Here is a 19,025-nt window from a genome sequence, read left to right on the forward strand (position 1 = left end):
CAAATTACCCATGAGAAAATAGTACTTTCATGATGAAGGGATGGGTGACAACTCAATGAGCTTCACTCAGAAAAGCCTTTATCCTTACTCACTGCATTAGGGAGGTGAAGTCTTGTTTGTCAGGCGCTCCTGCTGAGATCAGTGAGCTGAGAGAAAGCCCATGGATGCCTGAGGCCCATTTTCTTCCATCCCTCAGAGTATAGCATTGGTTTGAAAGTACCCCCCTGAGAAAATAATTCTCATATTGCTTCTCTGATGGGAAAGAAAATTGCAAGCCCCTGTGTGTATCGGTTAATACACGTTCTTCTACTGGTTGACTTGAATAGAAATTATTTCATGACTGAAAAGCACTTCTTCAAGTGCACCTACCTTTGTAGGATGAAGCCCAGAGTTAGACCATCCTTTTTCTGCATCAAGTTTTTTCACAAGCACTCTTATTTTTTTCCCGTATTAACACAGGCTAGCAGGATTCTCCATTTGGTAACAGAATAGTGCTGTCTTGTAGAAAATCATCACTGTAGAATACCCCAACTCCAAAGCTGTAACATCAACTGACAGAATTAGAGCATTCATCATGTCTTAACATTATATTCGCAAAATCTTACCCTTCCAATCAGAATATAGCATGATTAAAAGTGAAATAAAATGGCTCCATGCCTAATCTATTGTGTGTAATATTAGCATTTTTATTAGTTTTGTAGCTATGATGCTCTCCCAATACTTGATATGATATCAAAAGTTTTGTTTGTCGTAGTGCTTCATGAATTGGTGGTACAAAATCTATCAGTAAGGAAACAATTCTGAAAATTTGGGTGAAAGAAACAAGATTTTTAGTATGTTTTTGGGAGGGTCTGAGTTCATCAGCCTAGGCCTAAACTGTGTCTAAAATGTATGCAGATTGGCCACACAATGCCTTATTCATGTTGGCACACTGACACAACAGATTTGTTGCCTGAAGTGGTATGTTTTTACATGGCTCTAGTTCAGACTTTTATTCGCTGCCTCTTCAGAAGTCCTTCAAACATACAGTTTGACACTGACAAAAGAACTTATATAAATATTTAATATTGAACAGTTCAGTATTACTCATACGTTCTAAGATGGAAGACAAAAATTAGCCTGATTTTTTTTGTTTGTTTGATTTTAGCAAAACCATTATTTCAGTAACTTAGGATAACTTTGTGGTGGGGCAACTAAGCAGGGAATCAATCTATTATCCATGACCAAGCAGCTTAAATTTGATCTATGTTAGTGTTTTATTTAGACAACAGCAGAAAAAGTGGTAAGCCCTGATTTGTAGTTGTTATGGCCCCATGATACAGACCAGGTCTCTGTTCTTCCTGCAGGAATTCCTTCCTAAGGGTTCTGTGGCAGTGGCCAGGTCAGTTGTAACTCCTGCACTCTACCCCTGCCTCTTCAATTCTTAGTACAGAAACACACATGGGGTGTCTCTGGGAAGGGGTAGCATTACCTATTCTAGTGGACTAGTGGAAATTCAGTTTCAAGTATAAAAAATATAATCTGAAAAGTATGATGGGAATATGTACAGTTGTCATCTTTTTGTAAATCAAATGCTGACTAAGTATTGGAATCACCTCTGATGTCACTGACAAACATGCTTTGTCCCTGCAGAGACGCATGGGTCTTACATAAGCATAGCCCCTTGCTTCACAATAGTTGATGTAGCTAGCTTAGAGTACAATGTTTTGATACTTGGTCTTGTGGGAACAGAACCAAAAAGTTTTCTAGTTAAAATTCAGAAACAGAAGCCATGGATATTGCCTTCAGTTCATAATTTCAAGCCAGTCTGAAGGTCTTTAAAATTGAGCCTGTCTTGTGATTTTTGAAATCTACAGGTGGGCAGTGTTCTACTCTTTCATGCCCTGATGTGTTAGCTGCAGTACCTTCATGCCAGTGCAGGGCAGTAGCTCTGGAAAACAAACAACTGTACTACTTCCTTTTTCATGCTTATCACAGTCTTTGTTTAAAACTAAAACCAAGCCAAAAATAAAGAGGAAAAACAAATGGATGTGGTGAATTATTGATAAAGCTCTTTGTTTTATTTTACAATATCGCACACTAATTTGAAATTAAAATATTAACTGCATAATGGCTATAACTAGTAGTTTTACTCTTCACAGAAAGATTTACTTCCACATTTGCAAGTTTTACGGTTTGAATATTCTATTAAAGATAAACTGGAGAGGAAATATGCATTTTTATTTTGCAGAAAGAAGTTCTGAGAATGGATGAAGACTTCAAAACACAGGCTCTTGACTCTACTCTTCAAAGTCCGTCAGAGACATTACTTCCCATTCGGCTGTTAGATTTTAAAACAAGTTTATTGGAGGCAATAGAAGAACTGCGTATAAGAAGGGTAAAAGTGTTTATATTGTTTTTTAGTGTTTCTTTGTCTTATTTCTGTCTCCTATGTAATCATACATGCTGTGTAAGTGTGGGTAAACTTCATGCTGTATTTTAAGTAATTCACCAACCAGGACTTTTTTTTTTTTTAAAGTATCATAGGTTTAGGCAGTGTCTGTATTAGAAATGTCTCTGTAGACAGCACAAAGACAACAGGGTTACATGGGAATGAATTTGGCTTTCCTATAATAACATACTAAGTTGCTACAATTGATCACCAGGCTATTGACAAAAATTATCTACAGTAATTTTTTGTATTTCATTGTAGTCCTCTTTAAGAGTGGCCTTTGGTAAGCAAGGGAAAGAAAGAATCCAAGTCATTGCCAAGTCCATAAGTCTTTCTCATTTAATAGATAGATTTACCATTTGCCAGAAAAAGCAGTGGTTTGGGCTTATTTTTCTCTGTTTACTTGTGCGTTCCAGAATTACCTAAGAGGTTAAATAGGTACTGTGATAAACAAATCCACTTTATTTTGCCATTTTTAAATAGCTGAACTATTAAGTTAGAGCCCTACAATAATAACATATGAGCACTGGGGGGTGTGGGGTGTGTTTTGTTTTCAAAATATGAGTTGAATAATCTTGAAGTACTAAGATAAAATTGTTGCTGCACTTTTGAAGGCAGCTCTATTTTGCTGTGGTTACTTTTTCAGTTGTATGTTTGTCGACATTTATTTCTGTTCTCCCCTTAATATTTTTAACTGTTTGTATTTTTGTAAAGACCTAAAGTATATCTTTCTGCATTTGATGAATTTGACCTGTTCAAAGGATGTGTATTATTACTTTAAAAATATTGGTATTTATGACATGCTTGATTTATATTTATTTTGATCTAAGTTAAATGGTCTAATCCTCTCTTTAAAAGCACAAACAAAAGAATGAGTGCCATTAAAAAAAGATATTCCAAGAAAAAAAACTACATGGTCATACTTTCCTGGTGCAGTATTGTTGAAATTCACCATGGTCTGATCCCTAGACTTTTGTTAAAATGGTAATGTTTAGTCTAGTCTAACTATTTTTGTATTAAAAAGTACAGTCTGAAGAATTTAACTGTTAGAATAATTATTGGAGTGTACTTTTCTTTATGAGATCTGCTAGCTAAATTCCGTTTACATTGTTAACTTTGCATTTTAATGTACTTGGTCAGAGCCTAAAATGTTTCAATTAGAGTGCCATGGAGTTTCATCTTTTGGGATTTTTTGGTTTTGTCTCTCTTGTATCTACTACACTACACAAGTAAGTGACTGTGGTTTTATAAAAGGTTGACTCAGGAGGGTGAGCATTTTTTTGGCTTAAAGGTTATTTTAGTTTCAAAATTGATGCTAATGCCAAGAGCTAATTCCATAGTTAAGACATGGCCCTCAGTTTCTAAAACATCTGTGCCTTCCTTCATCTTAACAATGACAACAAAAAAATTAGTTGTTTGTAGTTACAAATTTAAGTAAGTTAAGGTTATGCTTTTTAAAAAAAAGGTTAATCATTTTACAGATAGTCAAATTGAAATCTTAACATATCCCTGCATGCATTTTTGTCATTTGCTTTGCCTTAACAATCAAATCAGGATTGTTTGCTTAGTATATTTGAAAATTGGAATATAAAACATTAATATTTTGAACAAGCAAGGGTTCTAAAATAATATGGCCATGCAGAGTGCCATTCATTTTTATTTTTTTTAAGTAGAAATCTGTGTGGATGTTTTTGCTTAAAAAATGATGCTACAAAATCCTCTTCTGATTTTAGCTATGAATCTCTTAGAAATCCAATTACCACAGGATTATTCTGTAAATTTATAATCATCCCTGAGAAAAAAGTAGTGCATAGACCAAAATACAGCACTAACTTGGAGGACTATAGTGCTTGTCTTGCACCGTGGTAGCTTCTCCATGGACAAGAGCAGAACACACTAATTTAAACCACATTGTCTGCTAAATCAAAAGTCAAGTCAGAGTTAAAGCTCTGCTGTTATCTTACTACATTTGCCACTTCTTTTCCAAGTTGCTCGTGAGGCTCACAGTAGACTGAGAGCCAGATGGAGGCAGTAGAGCCAAGTATAGTGGATTTTACTCTCAGTTTGTCTTTGACCTATGACTTGACCTTAGATGAGATATTTTAACTCTGCTTCTGTTTCTCTTCCCATTGTTGGTCTTGCTTGTCACTTAGACAGGAGTCTCTTCAGGACAGGAACTATCATGTATCTTGAGTTTAATAAACTGCCTTGAGTGGTTGGTTGTCTGCAGTACCAATTAAAATTAATAAAAATAAATTTGCAGATGAAATTATTTCTGCAAAGTTAGATAAAAATTAAACTCAAAACAATTAAGTATTAAAATATTTTGAGACACTTGTTACAATCCATACTATTTTAAAGTAGAAATTTCAATATGCTTATTTAAATAAATGCATTGAGTTATTCTGAAGCATCTGGTTTTCACTGTTCTTGGTTAAACATACAGCTGTAGATAAACTCTCAAAATAAAAATAATTTTGGGGAGTTGCTCATAATTCTAATTTTTTTTTCTTTCAGTGACTGTTCCGCTATTACAGATGAAATCCCAGTTAATGGTAGCTGTGCATGTTTATTCTGGAGAATACATTGCTTAAATTATTATACTTGATATAGCTTCACTTTATTCCTTTAGCTATTCAGAATCTTTGTTCTTAATATGAACTGACTTAATATGAATATGTGGGTAATTAGAGGCCACAAAAAATGGTATTACTCTTTTCCTCCATCCACAGGGACTACTTCACACTTCCAATAGCTTGAATGTCCTTATGCTTTTACCAGTTTAGCTTTCCCACTCATCAAGCCCTGATCAGCCCAGTGATTCTTTTGTGGTGGATATCCCATTCACTTTGTTCCAAAGTCTCTCAGCCTTGTCCTGCAATCAGCTGAGTTCATTTTGTTCAGTAATATGAGACAATCCTTTTCTAAGGGATAAATATAATCGATTTTGACAGCATAAAGTTGCAGCATAGTAGGTCTTAAATGCTTCCTGAAGTACAATATAGGACAACTGACATTAGGTTTAAAGATAATGTTTACAAGGACAAGAAAGCACCTATGTTGTGTATTGAAATATTTTCTTTCTTGTGCTAGATACAGAAAAACATCCTTAGCCAGAAAAGTTTGCAAATGTAAGAAACCAATTAAATTCTTCCTCATTTCCATGGAAATTTTTTCTAATACCCTGGGGATATGGGTATTTTTGGTAGCAGTTGAAGCAGTGGAGGTGTTGATTAGCTGAACACAAGAAAGGTAAATTTTAGTGATAATTTAAAAAATTTCACTAATGTTTTTCTTTGGTGCAAAGGACAAGTTTCAGTGACCTGATTCCATGCCTGAAAACTAGCACCTATTGAGGCTCTTTCTGGCGTTGACTGGGACATCAGAAAGTTGGGCTAATACTATAGAATCTGTCATTTGTGCCTTGAGTTTATTAAACTTGATACTTTTCCATATAGTAAAAATTACAAAGACTAAATTTTGCTCTTTTCTCTTTGGGCGGTTATGATATAGATATAATTTGGTACTACTTGTCTTTTAACTAAAATACTTTTCTTAAAAGTCTTCCAGCTCCCAAATTTTCTCACATTTCTCACAAGGTAGTTTTCCTTTACCATAAAAGAAAACTGTGTTATATAGGACGACATTAGAGTTGCAAAGGGCATTAAGGTTACCCATAAAAACACTTTAAATGTTCAAATATTTTAATATAGGATTTTAAAAATATTTCCTTTTAAAATCCTGAAACCCACTCCCCACTCCTGAATTTTGTAAACTGAAACCATATTGTCTTGTTCTTACTGGTAGTTACCGACCTACTATTTACTGTCAAGCACTATATAGAACATCTCCCTTGCCTGAGCCAAAGGAGTACTTTTCCGGTGGCTGATTCTAATACCACCTGCCATGTCAATGGAGATGAGGTGTCCGATTTGCCAGGGAATTTCATATCTGTACTCACACCACAGGAATGCAGGGGCTCAAGACTTCTGGAATCGGTTCCATGTTGTGGACGGGAATGTTCTTTAAAGGCTAGCTGGTCCTGTCATTTTGCTGCTTTTGACTCTAGTCTCCTTCCCTGCCCCTAATGCTCTTTTCTCTCTTTTTCTTTTCCCCGCTGTTCCTAATTTCTGTCCCTTTCTGTATTCTGTTCTGCCTTCTGTTTTTATAGAGGCTTAAGTGATGAAAGTTGATGAAACCATAAACTTACTTATCAGAAGAAGCAAAGCAGAAGGACTAAACTTGAGTTATTAGTGGTATTACAATATTGGTGGACATGCCAGTTATGATCATAATGGTCATATTGGTTGTGCTATCTCTCGACCTAAAAAAAGCCAGAAACATTACAATACACCCAAAGCTAAACCTTGTTGGAGGCGTGTTCTGCAGGAAAACTACCACCTTCAGAGGAGTAGAATAGCAGAAAAGTTAAAAAGGACACCAGGGGCACCTGCTGTAGCTGTATAGGCAGCCCTGTGGAAACAATAATCTACAATGACCAAAACTGTGAGGTTGAATGAAACTCTTGCAAAAATAAAGATTATAATTTTTTTTTTATTAAAAAGAGCTTGGTTTTAAGTTATCTTCAGGTTGTTGCATAGGATAAGCATAGAATCATCACAGAAGGAAATGTTTTAATACTGTATTTTGAAGTTTCTGTTCATGAGAAGGACAATTATTTTAGAAAGTAAGGCAGAAACATTTTCTAGAAATGAAGAGGGTGATAAGGAAAGCAAAGACTTTGGTGAGGTTTATTGCAAGGAACAATTCTAACTGCTAACAATAAGAATGGTAAAGAGCTTGATTTGATTTTCTTAAAGGATAGAGTAAGGGGAGGAAATGGGGGGAGAAACAATGATAAAATAACACAGAATAGAAATGTGGGTGGATCTTTTTCGTTTGTTATCTAGAAGTTGGCAAATAGGATGCCACTAACACAGGCTGCAGAGAAACAGAGCAAAAAGTCCTACCAGTCTTAAAACCGGACTTTCTGTCTAAGTGTAAATTAGGGTACTTTTTAGCAAAATGCCAGAAACAAGGAAAGCTGAATATTGAAAAAAGTGTGGGGTGGGGAAGTAAGTATGTGGATATAAAGGAATAAGCAGTACTGAAGTTTATGGATGTCATGCCTGTGACATACACAACATTGTTATTCAAGTCAGACAGTGGTGTCATAGCTTATAACTTCTGTGTTAGCAAATAACATGGCTTTTGATTAGGAACTGATTACCTGAATTTGGAGAGAAGAGCATCATAAGTATCAATGCAAGCATGTAAAGGAATATATTTATATAGATGAGATTTATTTAAATATAGAGCAATTGCAGCCTATGCAGTGGAATCAAGGACAGAGCAATGAAAAATTTCCGAAAGAAATGAGGTGGCTGGAATACATATCTGTTTCTCAGATTCGAAAATTGAAAGTTTTTGAGAATAAATTCCAAATATATGTGGTTACTAAGGGTTTTGGTTAACTGTTGTAACTACTAAGGTCCAAAAATGTTGTATCAGGAACTAAAGTTAGAATAAAGCTGTTGTAAATATTTTCTCTCCCTTCAATATTTCTCCTGGGAACAAAACTTAAGTAGTATAGCCATGTGGTCTACTAAAAGTTGTACTGGACCTTTTTAGTTCATGAGGGGTATTCTAATTATAGTATGAAACAATCAGAAACTGTAGTTTCTATGAGTACTATTTGATTGACCTGCATGAGAAATTGGATGTGCAATTTTGTAGGAGGTAGGTTGGGAGTTTGAAGAAGATAATAAAAGTACCTAGCAGCAGTTTTGGCTGCTTGGACGTGAGCCAGCTGTACTCTGTTCCTAAATCTGTTCAGGGTCAAGAATCGAGGAGGGCTTGACCAATGCACAGCCCATCTTGTAAAACTACAGCCTGAAGCAAACACTTTAAAGAAGGCTTGACACTTTCTAAAGGTTATAACGAGTAAATAAACCATCAAATTACTCCTCTTTTATTGTTATGGTAGTCTTTTTTATAAAAACACTTAAATCCATGTAGTCCTAAGGCATCTAATAAAAAATGAACACTTTTAAGGTTTTGTGGTTTTTTGATACCTCATCAAAGTTATATACAATATTATTCTCCTAAGTATAACAAAAATGTTTTTGTCTTATTAAACAGCTGGTGGAACTTCTTAAAAAAAAAAGTGCTTCACACAAGTTTTAGAAGCTTTCGATTCAAAATGGGTAAACTATAAATGTCCCTTGCAAGAAATAAAAATGATGGATAAGGCTTATAATTGTTAGTGATTTCACATGAGAACATTTTTATCATGTAATTGTCATTCTCAGATTAAGTATTTATGATGTTTATTTTCTTCAACAGTAGTTACATATATACACATTTTTGACAGCTTCCAGATTTTCCTTTATAATTTGGGAATAAGCTGGAGGAGTGTTGTTCACTTAGAACTTTGGTTCTTATCCTCTTTAGTGTTCAAAGCAAAGGGCTCACTTAAAATGGAATTTAATGCAGTTTTCAAATTTGTATTGTTGTATTTATTTAGTTAAATATAAAGTGCTTGGTATGGATATGGGAGTTAAAAATTATAAAAGTGATAGATTTTAACATGTCGTTTCTTGGAACAATTGTAAAATTTTAAATCAAGAACCTGCACAAAAATGTATTTTCGTATTTTCTTTTCAGTGTCCTCATTAGGATTTAAAATACTTAAGTTTCTTAAAATTGAAATGGTGTATAAGCTGATTACAGATACTCTGACAGTTCCATTGTTTATAAAATCTTTTTGTTGTTTTGTACTAACATCACTTCATTTTTTATATACACCAAAGGCTTGGTTTCTTTTAGGTAACTGTTGTGTTTTGGTAAACCCAGTCTATTTGAATTGACATTTTCTTTGTCAAGAATTTGTAACGCTGATATCTGCTACATTGCTCCCCTTTAAAATATTACATTCTTTTCCCTTTATTTCATGGTAAGTTTAATATGTATAGACACTTGTGATCTCCAACAGCAATTGAAATTAGTTATATATTTGCCATAAATTTTAGTGAGGTCAGAATCACGGTGCATATGTTAAGCTTTTTTTTAATCTGTTACCACTTTATCTTCATAGCTTTATTTCTTTTCTGATGCTAGTTGCAGTTTGAAACTTGTTTTGTAAATGCTCTAAACTTGAGCTTTCGGCTTAGAACAAATACACCAAACTAGATGATTTTACAAAGAAAAGGAGAGACAGTTATATGCACAGAAGCTGAAGAAAAACAGTAATCTCTGTGATTATTTTGCATGTTTTCAAAGTATATACTTTAAAAATTAGCTAGCATGTTATGAAAAAGCATATTGGGACACAATTGGGCAGGCAGTTCAGATATTCTGGGGGCAGTTTTACTCTCCCTTATGTCGATCAAAGTCCATGCTGCATCTCATGCAGAAATATGTTACTGTTGCTTCTGTTGCACTGGTACATACATATTCTTGGGTTCCCCAAGGCTGGATCTGATCCATGGGATAACTGGCCACCTCCTTCTCCCTGTTTAGTTGTGCACTGGATCAAAATTCTGGTTTTGTCTCTGAAATACCCTTATATATGCTAGTGCCTTCACAGGGGAGTGGTAGAAATATGTAGTCTGGAGTTAGGGAAGAATACTAAATGCAGTGCTTTTTGATTAGTTTAGGAATAATTTACATGGTGTATTTAAGGGTCAGATTTTATAATCCTTACTTCTTACAATTTTGGACAAGGCTTTTGGCAATAATATATCATTTTAATAGCATTTGTTGCTTAATGACATAAATCGCTAAAGATTACACTTCTCTAAAAAGCTGTAAGTCAACCTTATTTGTTTTTATCACTCCAGGGAATTTAGGGGGATGTATTTTCTTTCAGTATTTATAGATTAGTATCAGAAAATAAATTCACTGCAACTCTGAAGTACTATTTGTAAAGGCAGAACTGGGAAGCACTGATAATCTTTTCAATTCTCTTAATTGTTTGGGGTTTGGGGTTTTTGTTTGTTTGTTTGTTTGTTTTACCATAAGGCATATGAACTCTTTCTGTGTCTTCTCCATCTATATTCTACAGGTATATCTACAGGTATATCAGAGAAGCAAAAGCTAAAGAACTTTTCTCTAGTTCTCTGTGAGCCAAGTTTTAATATTAAACATATGTTCAATATTTTATATGTAAAATTCACGTGTTGAGGCATAGTTTTAGATTGCACAAGTAACTCTTGAAATGCTTAGGTGTAGCCTCCTGTGGACAGAAGTGTGTGTTTTTTCTGTCCACACATGTGCCTGTAAACTGCCTGTTAATCAAGGAAGTCAGGTTTGACCTTAAAACCTATAAAAGATGTCAGTGTCAAAAACCTATTTTAAATCACCTTGGGACATATTTTGCCATTTTATTTCCATTGATAGTACAGTGGGACTATGGATCAAATGTTACACTTAGTGAGAAAGGGTTGCAAAATCTTTAAAACAGTTCTGCACAAATTGTTGAAGAGTTGTAAATATTCTTGTATTAAAAACTTGGAACCCTCATTTGTACTGGGTTTAGGAAATATTTGCATTTCTTAAAGATGCAGCATACTTTATTCTTTGTAGTCAAAACATTTGTATTATCTGGTTCACTGTGGAAGGAGGAAGAACCTCAGTTTGCTCTTTCACTGTTTCAGAAAACTTGTAAATTCAGGGGTGATTTTTTTTCTTATAATAAGTAATAGTGGTTCATGGTGTTGCAATTCAGTAGAATTTTACTTAAAATCCAATATCAAGAGAATATCTTTTTGAGGCTTGCTTTTAATTTTTTACTAGAGAGATCCATAAATTATTTTTTCTTTTTCTTTTTCTTTTTCTTTTTCTTTTTCTTTTTCTTTTTCTTTTTCTTTTTCTTTTTCTTTTTCTTTTTCTTTTTCTTTTTCTTTTTCTTTTTCTTTTTCTTTTTCTTTTTCTTTTTCTTTCTCTTTTTCTTTTTCTTTCTCTTTTTCTTTTTCTTTCTCTTTTTCTTTTTCTTTCTCTTTTTCTTTCTCTTTTTCTTTCTCTTTTTCTTTCTCTTTTTCTTTCTCTTTTTCTTTCTCTTTTTCTTTCTCTTTTTCTTTCTCTTTTTCTTTCTCTTTCTCTTTCTCTTTCTCTTTCTCTTTTTCTTTTTCTGTGTCTTTCTTTTTCTTTCTCTTTTTCTTTTTCTTTTTTTTTTTTTTTTTTTTAGCTGTCTCAGTTTCCCTGAGGATTATAGCTGCTTCTTTTGCAGTATTCTGGGCTGTTGAGGTATGAGCCATTTCAAGAGTGCTTATTTCTTCAGCAATTTAGTATGCAGGTTTTAAACTGGACTGGGGAAGTTGAAGTTAAAAAATCATGAAGGTGCATATAATATATCAAAATACAGTAATTCAGAGAACACAGCTGAAGTATTGGGAGTACTCTTTTACCCTCACACAGTCAGTTTGGCCCTTGTTGGAGTGTGTCCAACACAAGGCCTCAATAAATGTTACTAGTGCACCAATTAATCAAAGAGAAGTCAGTCTTACCTTAATGTGGCCACTTTTTCAAGGTGATCATCAGTGTGCAGAGAAGAGGCAGGAAATTAGCCTTTTGAAGCTCAGATCAACACATTAGTGTAGCTCTCTAGGTCTTTAAAGGATATTAATTATTTTGACTATACACAACAACAGCACAGCATTGAATTGCTTATGATATACATCAAAAGCCTAAATACTGTTCTTGCAAGAAGTCATGACTGATAGAGGAACCTGTTGTCCTTCTTTTGAGTATTGTATTTGTAAAGGAAGGCCAGTGCTCATAAAAATTTGACTCAAGAGAAGCTGATTCCAGTTAGGAAAATTTGACTTTAATACCAGAATATTTCAGGAAGATTCCCATAAATTTCTAGTAACTGTGATTATCAGCAGATAAGTCTCATTTATTATCACAGTAATAGCTTCATTCTTGACAAAGTGCTTCTGCAAGAACAGTCCTGTTACTAGTCCATCTTCTGGATTGTGAAGGAAACTTTAGACCTCTCAGATTTTCAGGTTGCCCATGTTATCAAAATATGTATTGATTATCCTTGACTTCCATTTATCTTCTTACTTTAATCTGGTAGATCAGGAGGCTTCTTGGCACAGAAGGTCATGATAAATATTTCACTTTATCCATAATAACAGAAGTATTTGCTGACACAAACTTCCACTTGTCCTGGGAGATGTAAAAAAGAATAGAGATTCAAATGCTTTGAGTTGAATAATTAAGAAGTCCTGAAGATTCTGACTCATTAACCATGATTATCTATATTGTTGACTAATGATTGTTGAAGCACTAATTGCAGCTTGCTGAATTTCTGTTCATCTCAGTATTTTGACTTGGTTCATCAGAATATTTGATCATTTTTCAACAGTGAAGTCAAGTCTGGTTTATTCCCTTTGAATCTGGTTTTGTTGTAAGATGCAGAAAAGAATATGTACAAAGAGGGAACTGTACCTGCTAGTTAAGAGAACTATAATCCTAGCTCCTAATCTTCTGCTGTGCATTTCAATTGATTCTGCAAATTTTCTGACAAAAACAGCTGAACCCATCTGTTATTCTACAACATTCAGAGCTTTTGTTTCCATTTTTGCTGTGCAGTGTGTAGGCACATACTCTTCTGTGTACTGGACTGTAAAGGAAGAAGAGTATGAATACACAACTTTTGTTTGTTTTGCAGATACTGTCTTATGTAAATTTGTTTGTTTTTTTACTAGGAAACAGAGATTAATTATGAAGATCAAATAAGTAAAATTGTTGTAGAGAAACAGGAACTTGAATGGCAGAAGGTAACTTTCCTACATGGTTTTAGTATTTTAACTGCTGGGATTTAATTTTAATATAATACTGATATGGGCTGTGATTTAGTACAATTTTTAAGGTTACTGTCATTTCTACTAGCAGAATGTGGTAGCCAATAGTTTATTGTCTAGCCATTAACTTCTGTAGTTCTTACATTGATTTGGATTGTGCCCCGCCTAGAAACCTGATTAACAAAAGTATCATCATAACATTTGGCATCACTGGAAATCTTCAGTCAAAAGGATGTAAATATTGGAGCAATAAGATATTTAGCTTAACATAAGGCGTGTTGACACGTTAGTGTGGGGGAAGCTACACAGCATCTTCTCTGTATTATGCTCGTCTTTGACAAGTGCAAGTACCAGTCCGGTTGTACAAACCACTTGACTTGCAATGTTTTGGAGGTGACAATTTTTTTAAAAAATTATTTTAAACAGAAACTTATACGTTTGATATATTCAGAAGGGTTTGTCGTCTTTTAAATGCTCAGAATGAAGTTTTCGTAAAGTCAGTCAAACATTCTTCTTAGGGTTAGGACTCCTGAGGTTATGCTTTCATAGGAAATCCATTCCCTTCTCAAATACAATCAAACCTATGACCCCTGTCTCTAGGTCACAAGATAAAAGGCTTCACTCTGTATATTTTATGATCACAGAAAAAACAATAATTTCAGCTCTATCCTTGATCTTCGGATATTTAACATCTTAGTAGTAGGAAGACTATTTCATCTTGGAGTTCATCCTAACCATCTTAAATTAATAATCCTAACTATGTGGTTTGTTTAGGTTTTTTTCTGAAAGACAGGTATGTACACACAGAAACAGGAAACATTTTGTATTTGTAAAAGCATCAGTGCTTTCAATTTTGTAACCCTCCTTTGCTTTTCTGAACCTAGCATTGCAGTCCTAACAATCTGGGTTCAAAAGGGGTGATTTCCACTCATTCTGAGACTGCAGCAGCAATTTAATTTACAGTTGAAAAAAAGATGAGACTTACAGGCAGTTAGGTGACACATATGTGTGAACATATATGTAGAGCTCTGCAACTTCAAAGGAACAAGCTAATATGAGTTTCCAATCCTGGAGATTCCAGTAAGATGAAAATGCTAAGTATGGCATTTAAATTGAATTTGTGACCTGGTGGTTTCTGAATGCAGAATCATAATGAGTAGTTCAGTAAGTAGGCAGCTTCCCCTGGCTTATCAAAGGTTCTGTTATGGTTTTTTTTCCTTCAGAGATATCCCTTTCGGTCAACAGTTCTGTGATTCAGTATATATTTTACTTTACCTTAAATTTAGCAAACTAGTTTTAGAGACATGACTTGAGCTAAGTTTCTAGTTTAATGTTACAATTTTAAAGCAAATCTTCATCTATGTTTTATGAATACCGTTGCTGCTCTTGAGGAAAAAAATATACTAGAATAGGGAAAACAGAATAGCTGGACAAAATTTTCCTTTAAATCTAATGAGTATACTCATTATGCTTACTATGACATCACATTTCAAAGGTGATTTTTGCTTATATTTTTTTAAAGTAACTTCTTCACTCTCCCTGCACCACTCCTACATTGCATGTATGGAAAATTTATTCCAAAACTGAATTTCTGAGAAGTTTATACATAATAATTTTACTTAATAGTCTTGGCTGTGAGGCCTGTTAGGAAATTAATATTTATAGAATCTTCCCAGTCTCTTTTTTATAGTAAAACACATCACTTGAATACACAGTCCAAGGAAGACTGTGGTATGTTATGAAGAGCTCTGTAATGCTTATATCCAGTTATCAATTACATCAATGATAAAATTTTATAAAGGATGATTGTTCAGTGAAACCAAACTTAGATCTACATAAATGATTACATAATACTGGCTTGAATTCCTATAGTCTAAAGAAGTGACATCTTAATATGATAGTACTGTGGATACAAAGTTTTATTCCTGCAGTGAGTAGGAATACTCCACTGAGAATAGTTGATTTGCTGTCACTGCTTTTCTGGCTTTCTAGCGTACTTGGGATACCCTTTACCCACTAGAGAACCTGTGTCTTAGAACGCAGTTCTAAGTGATAACCTGAGGAAAACATTCCTCAAGACTTCTGTTTTCACATTTTTTAATATTTCTTCATGTAGTATTGTTTGTTAGGTGCAAATAAAAACTTTACTATCTTACAATGTATTAAGGAGTATGTACATGAATATAAAACACCTTACCTGCACAGATTCTTCACAACAGCTCTCACTTGTGGAACTTGAAAGCAACACCAAGTTCCTGGAGAAAGTAGCAATTTTGGACTAGGCTTTATGTCTGAAAAATTCTCAGTTAAGGCAGGAGAAGAAATTAGACATCTCATGTGTGAACCAAATGATTGTTTTATTTTCTTCCAGACATTCTTTTTAATAGTCTCAATTTATAGTTAATTTTGTGCAGTTATTACTTAGTAATTTCCTTCTTCATACTGATATTTCTTAGCTAAACACTCATCTATATTTTGAGTTAGTTGTTCAAGGACAGAGCCTCTTGACTACCTTTGCCTAATACTTTTTAGTGTCTAGAACTTAAAAAAACTGCTCTTACAAACATATCGTCTGTATTCACCTCGATTGTGAGAGGGGCAGTTCCTATCTTGTAGAGGAACGTGATGCTTAAAGATGTTAAAGATTTCCAACTTGCAGACGCTAGTGTTAGTCTATGTCATTATGACATGAAAAATTAACAAAAATAAAAATAATAGTACACCTTTAACTAATTTTCTTGTTTTTATGGATGACAGTAAAGCCAGGCAGTAAGATCATAAAAATCTTATGCTATCTAAAACACTTATGCTTAGTGGCTTTTGCCCTCCTTCAGCCCTTTCATGTAGTTTGCTAAGTGACTAAAATTTAACCAAAACCAGAATAACAATTGTTAGTTTTTAATGGGATTGTATTTTTTAAAATGGAGATTAAAATTCTGTTATAACTACCTGGTGGAACTGTGTCAAGATGCTGTCTTAAGATGGCAGTGGATGTTGGATTGCTTCTGCAGGTTGATAGGATGGGTAAGAGTTGCTTAGAGAAGTCTTAGCAACAACAAATCTGAATTCCAGAACTGAGAATTGTTACCAGCTATAAATTAAAGAGAAGCCACTACCAAAAAGATGATTACCAGTTAATACGTCTATTTTAGTCCTCAGATATTGTTTTTAATGAATCATGTCTTTGTAAAAATATTTAACAAGGAATCAGGTTTTTTCTTGAAGTACTATATGTATGGTTTGCTGTAAGATAATATTTAAAACATACTATTTTTATTTCACATGAGCAGGAAACTCTGCAGCATCAGATGGACACATTGCACCAACAAAACAAAGAAGCTATGGCAGCTTTTAAAAAACAGGTAGCAAAATAAGGCCTTCTAGCTTTGACAATGAGATTTTAAAATAGGATGGCATAATAACAAGTTATCAGTTGGTACTAAAATTTTTTCTGTTGCATATAAAATGTTAGAATATACAGCTCAAAGAAATCAGGTTTTTTTCTCTCTTCCAAACACAGTGTAATGCCTGTATTTTGACAGTTCTTCCCACTAAGCCACTCTTCCTGGGATTCTTCATTTTTAGTTTTCAAAAAATTCCTAAAAAGGATAATGCTTCTTTTATTCTGTTTGGGCAGTGGGGGTTCCCCCCCCCCCCGACATGTCCTCCACAAGGTTAGATTCATAGACCATGGTAACAGATCTGCCAAAGAACTTATTCTGTTCGACATTTGAAAGTGTGTTTCAGTCTTTCAAATTAGGGTTGCAGGTTTTTTCTCCATAATACATAATTAGAAATGTGAGCACTGAAAAACTTGAAGAGTACAGTCATAGGAACTGAAACTGTTGCATGTGGTGATGAAGAATTTATCACTAATGCTGCCCCACAATCATATCACACAAGAAAGAAATTGACAAGCAATCAGGTTTTTCTTTCTTGAAAAAATAATTTGTGATTCACAAGCTGGCTGGTTGTGACTTCATAGTTACTATAGTTAAAAAACACCCCAGGAAGTACACTATGCAGGGTGATATAACTATATTGTCTTGTCAAGTTGCATAAATAAAATTAATCCCATGTGATGTATTGATTTTTTGTTTCTTCTTTTTTAATGCCACTGACAACCAAGTTACAGGCAAGGATGTTTGCCATGGAAGAAGAAAAGGTACTCTGTTAAAATTACTTGTTCGTCATCCAGTGAAGCACATAAGCAAATGATAATGCTATATAACTTACCAAACATGTTTTAAGTATAAACTAAGTATATTACAGTTAAATTATTTTTCTTGCTATGGCCTTTGCAAAAGATATTTCTTTATAACTCTGTTACTTTTCGTATTTTGTTTATGGCTTGTAGAAGTTTTTTAATTACTTGTGAAATTTCATTTTGAAATCTGCTTATGCTAAAAACCAGTTGGGACATAATTGTTCTTTGATAGTTCTATATTGACGCTATATAAAACTTACTTTAGTTTGGGGGTTTGGGACATATTGTCATAAGCCTTTTTCACGTACTAGCAAAAAATAACAATTCTATTTGGTTTAGTACAACCAGATTTTAATAGGTCTTTTATTGATTTACCTGAGCTGGTTTCCTATGGAACTTGAACTAAACTGAAGAAGATAAACTTAAGCCTGAATTTCTGGGATTTTTCTTACCTACATGAGCTTTTATACCAAGCTGAGTGCCTGCTTCCTCTTCTGAATAAATGATTTGCATTTGGTATACTAGGAGTCTGTTTCCACCAGTGAAGCCAATGAATGTCTTGATATGGACTCTATTGTTTCATTTAAATTTCCCAAGGTTTAAAAGTGGATGAGTATGCTATATGTTTAGTAAGAACTTACACAGAAGTTTGCAAACAGGTGAAACTGGTTTGAAAGTATATCAAAGTAAACTATATTTTTTGCTGCATTTATATTATCTGGTCAAGTTATTTTCTTGCTTGTATTTGGAGGTTTTTCTTCTTAAGACATTCTGTTTGTCCACACATACCTACATAGTAGTCCTTGATTTGTATTTTCAATGACAGCTACTGTTTCAGAATTAAATTGTGTGCTGATTTTAATTTTTTTTTTTCTCTAAACACTCCCGTTGAATCAAATAGTACTTTCAATACTTTATACCAAAAAAACTGAAAGAATAAATTAAGCTGTAATGTTTCAGGAGAGAGTTTGAATGCAAAGACCAATTTTTGCTCCGGTTTATATTATATGTACTTTTACTCATCAAGGTGGTTTCAGGAGATTGCACAACCAGCACTACGTTAGAGACAAATGGAACACGCAGGGGTGGTTGAATGGATGTACTTGTTTTCCCTGCTGTATTCTCCAATATCTAGATCCTGCTCTCCATTGTATTGATTGCTGCCCAAGATTCTTACCTGATGTAATTCCACTGAAGTTCTTTGATTTTATTCACATACATATATATATGTGTGTGTGTGGACACACACATATACATATATATATGTGTATATACATATGCACACACAGGCATATATATATAAATATAACGTGCTTGTATGTGTCTAGTAATTCTAGTGATAGCAGATTACAGTTCAATCTTTGTGGACTGGAAGAGCTGAGGCAGTTTTTTCTGTGAAGGCCCTGCAACAGTGGTTAAGAAAATTGATTTACCTGATACTTTCTTGGCTTTTTAGTATCTTTGCTCTAAACTAAAGTAACTTATTAATTCTGCCTTTGTCAGGCTTGTCTCTCCCAGGACAGAAAATTTTAAAATTTACTGACTAGTGATAAGTGGTGAAAATATACTATCGTGT

At 34.0% G+C, this 19,025-nt stretch overlaps 1 protein-coding gene across 1 annotated transcript in view; it reads left to right on the forward strand.

Annotated features, from left to right (window-relative positions):
- CCDC73 (coiled-coil domain containing 73) overlaps window positions 1-19,025 on the forward strand; it is a 105,708-nt gene that overhangs the window by 43,854 nt on the left and 42,829 nt on the right. Inside the window, 4 exon segments of the mRNA XM_064452805.1 lie at window positions 2,231-2,377; window positions 13,147-13,218; window positions 16,533-16,604; window positions 17,372-17,407. Coding sequence (XP_064308875.1) covers window positions 2,231-2,377; window positions 13,147-13,218; window positions 16,533-16,604; window positions 17,372-17,407 — 327 coding nt within the window.

This window comes from Phalacrocorax carbo, chromosome 5, assembly GCF_963921805.1.
Source record: "Phalacrocorax carbo chromosome 5, bPhaCar2.1, whole genome shotgun sequence".
NCBI lineage: Eukaryota > Metazoa > Chordata > Aves > Suliformes > Phalacrocoracidae > Phalacrocorax > Phalacrocorax carbo.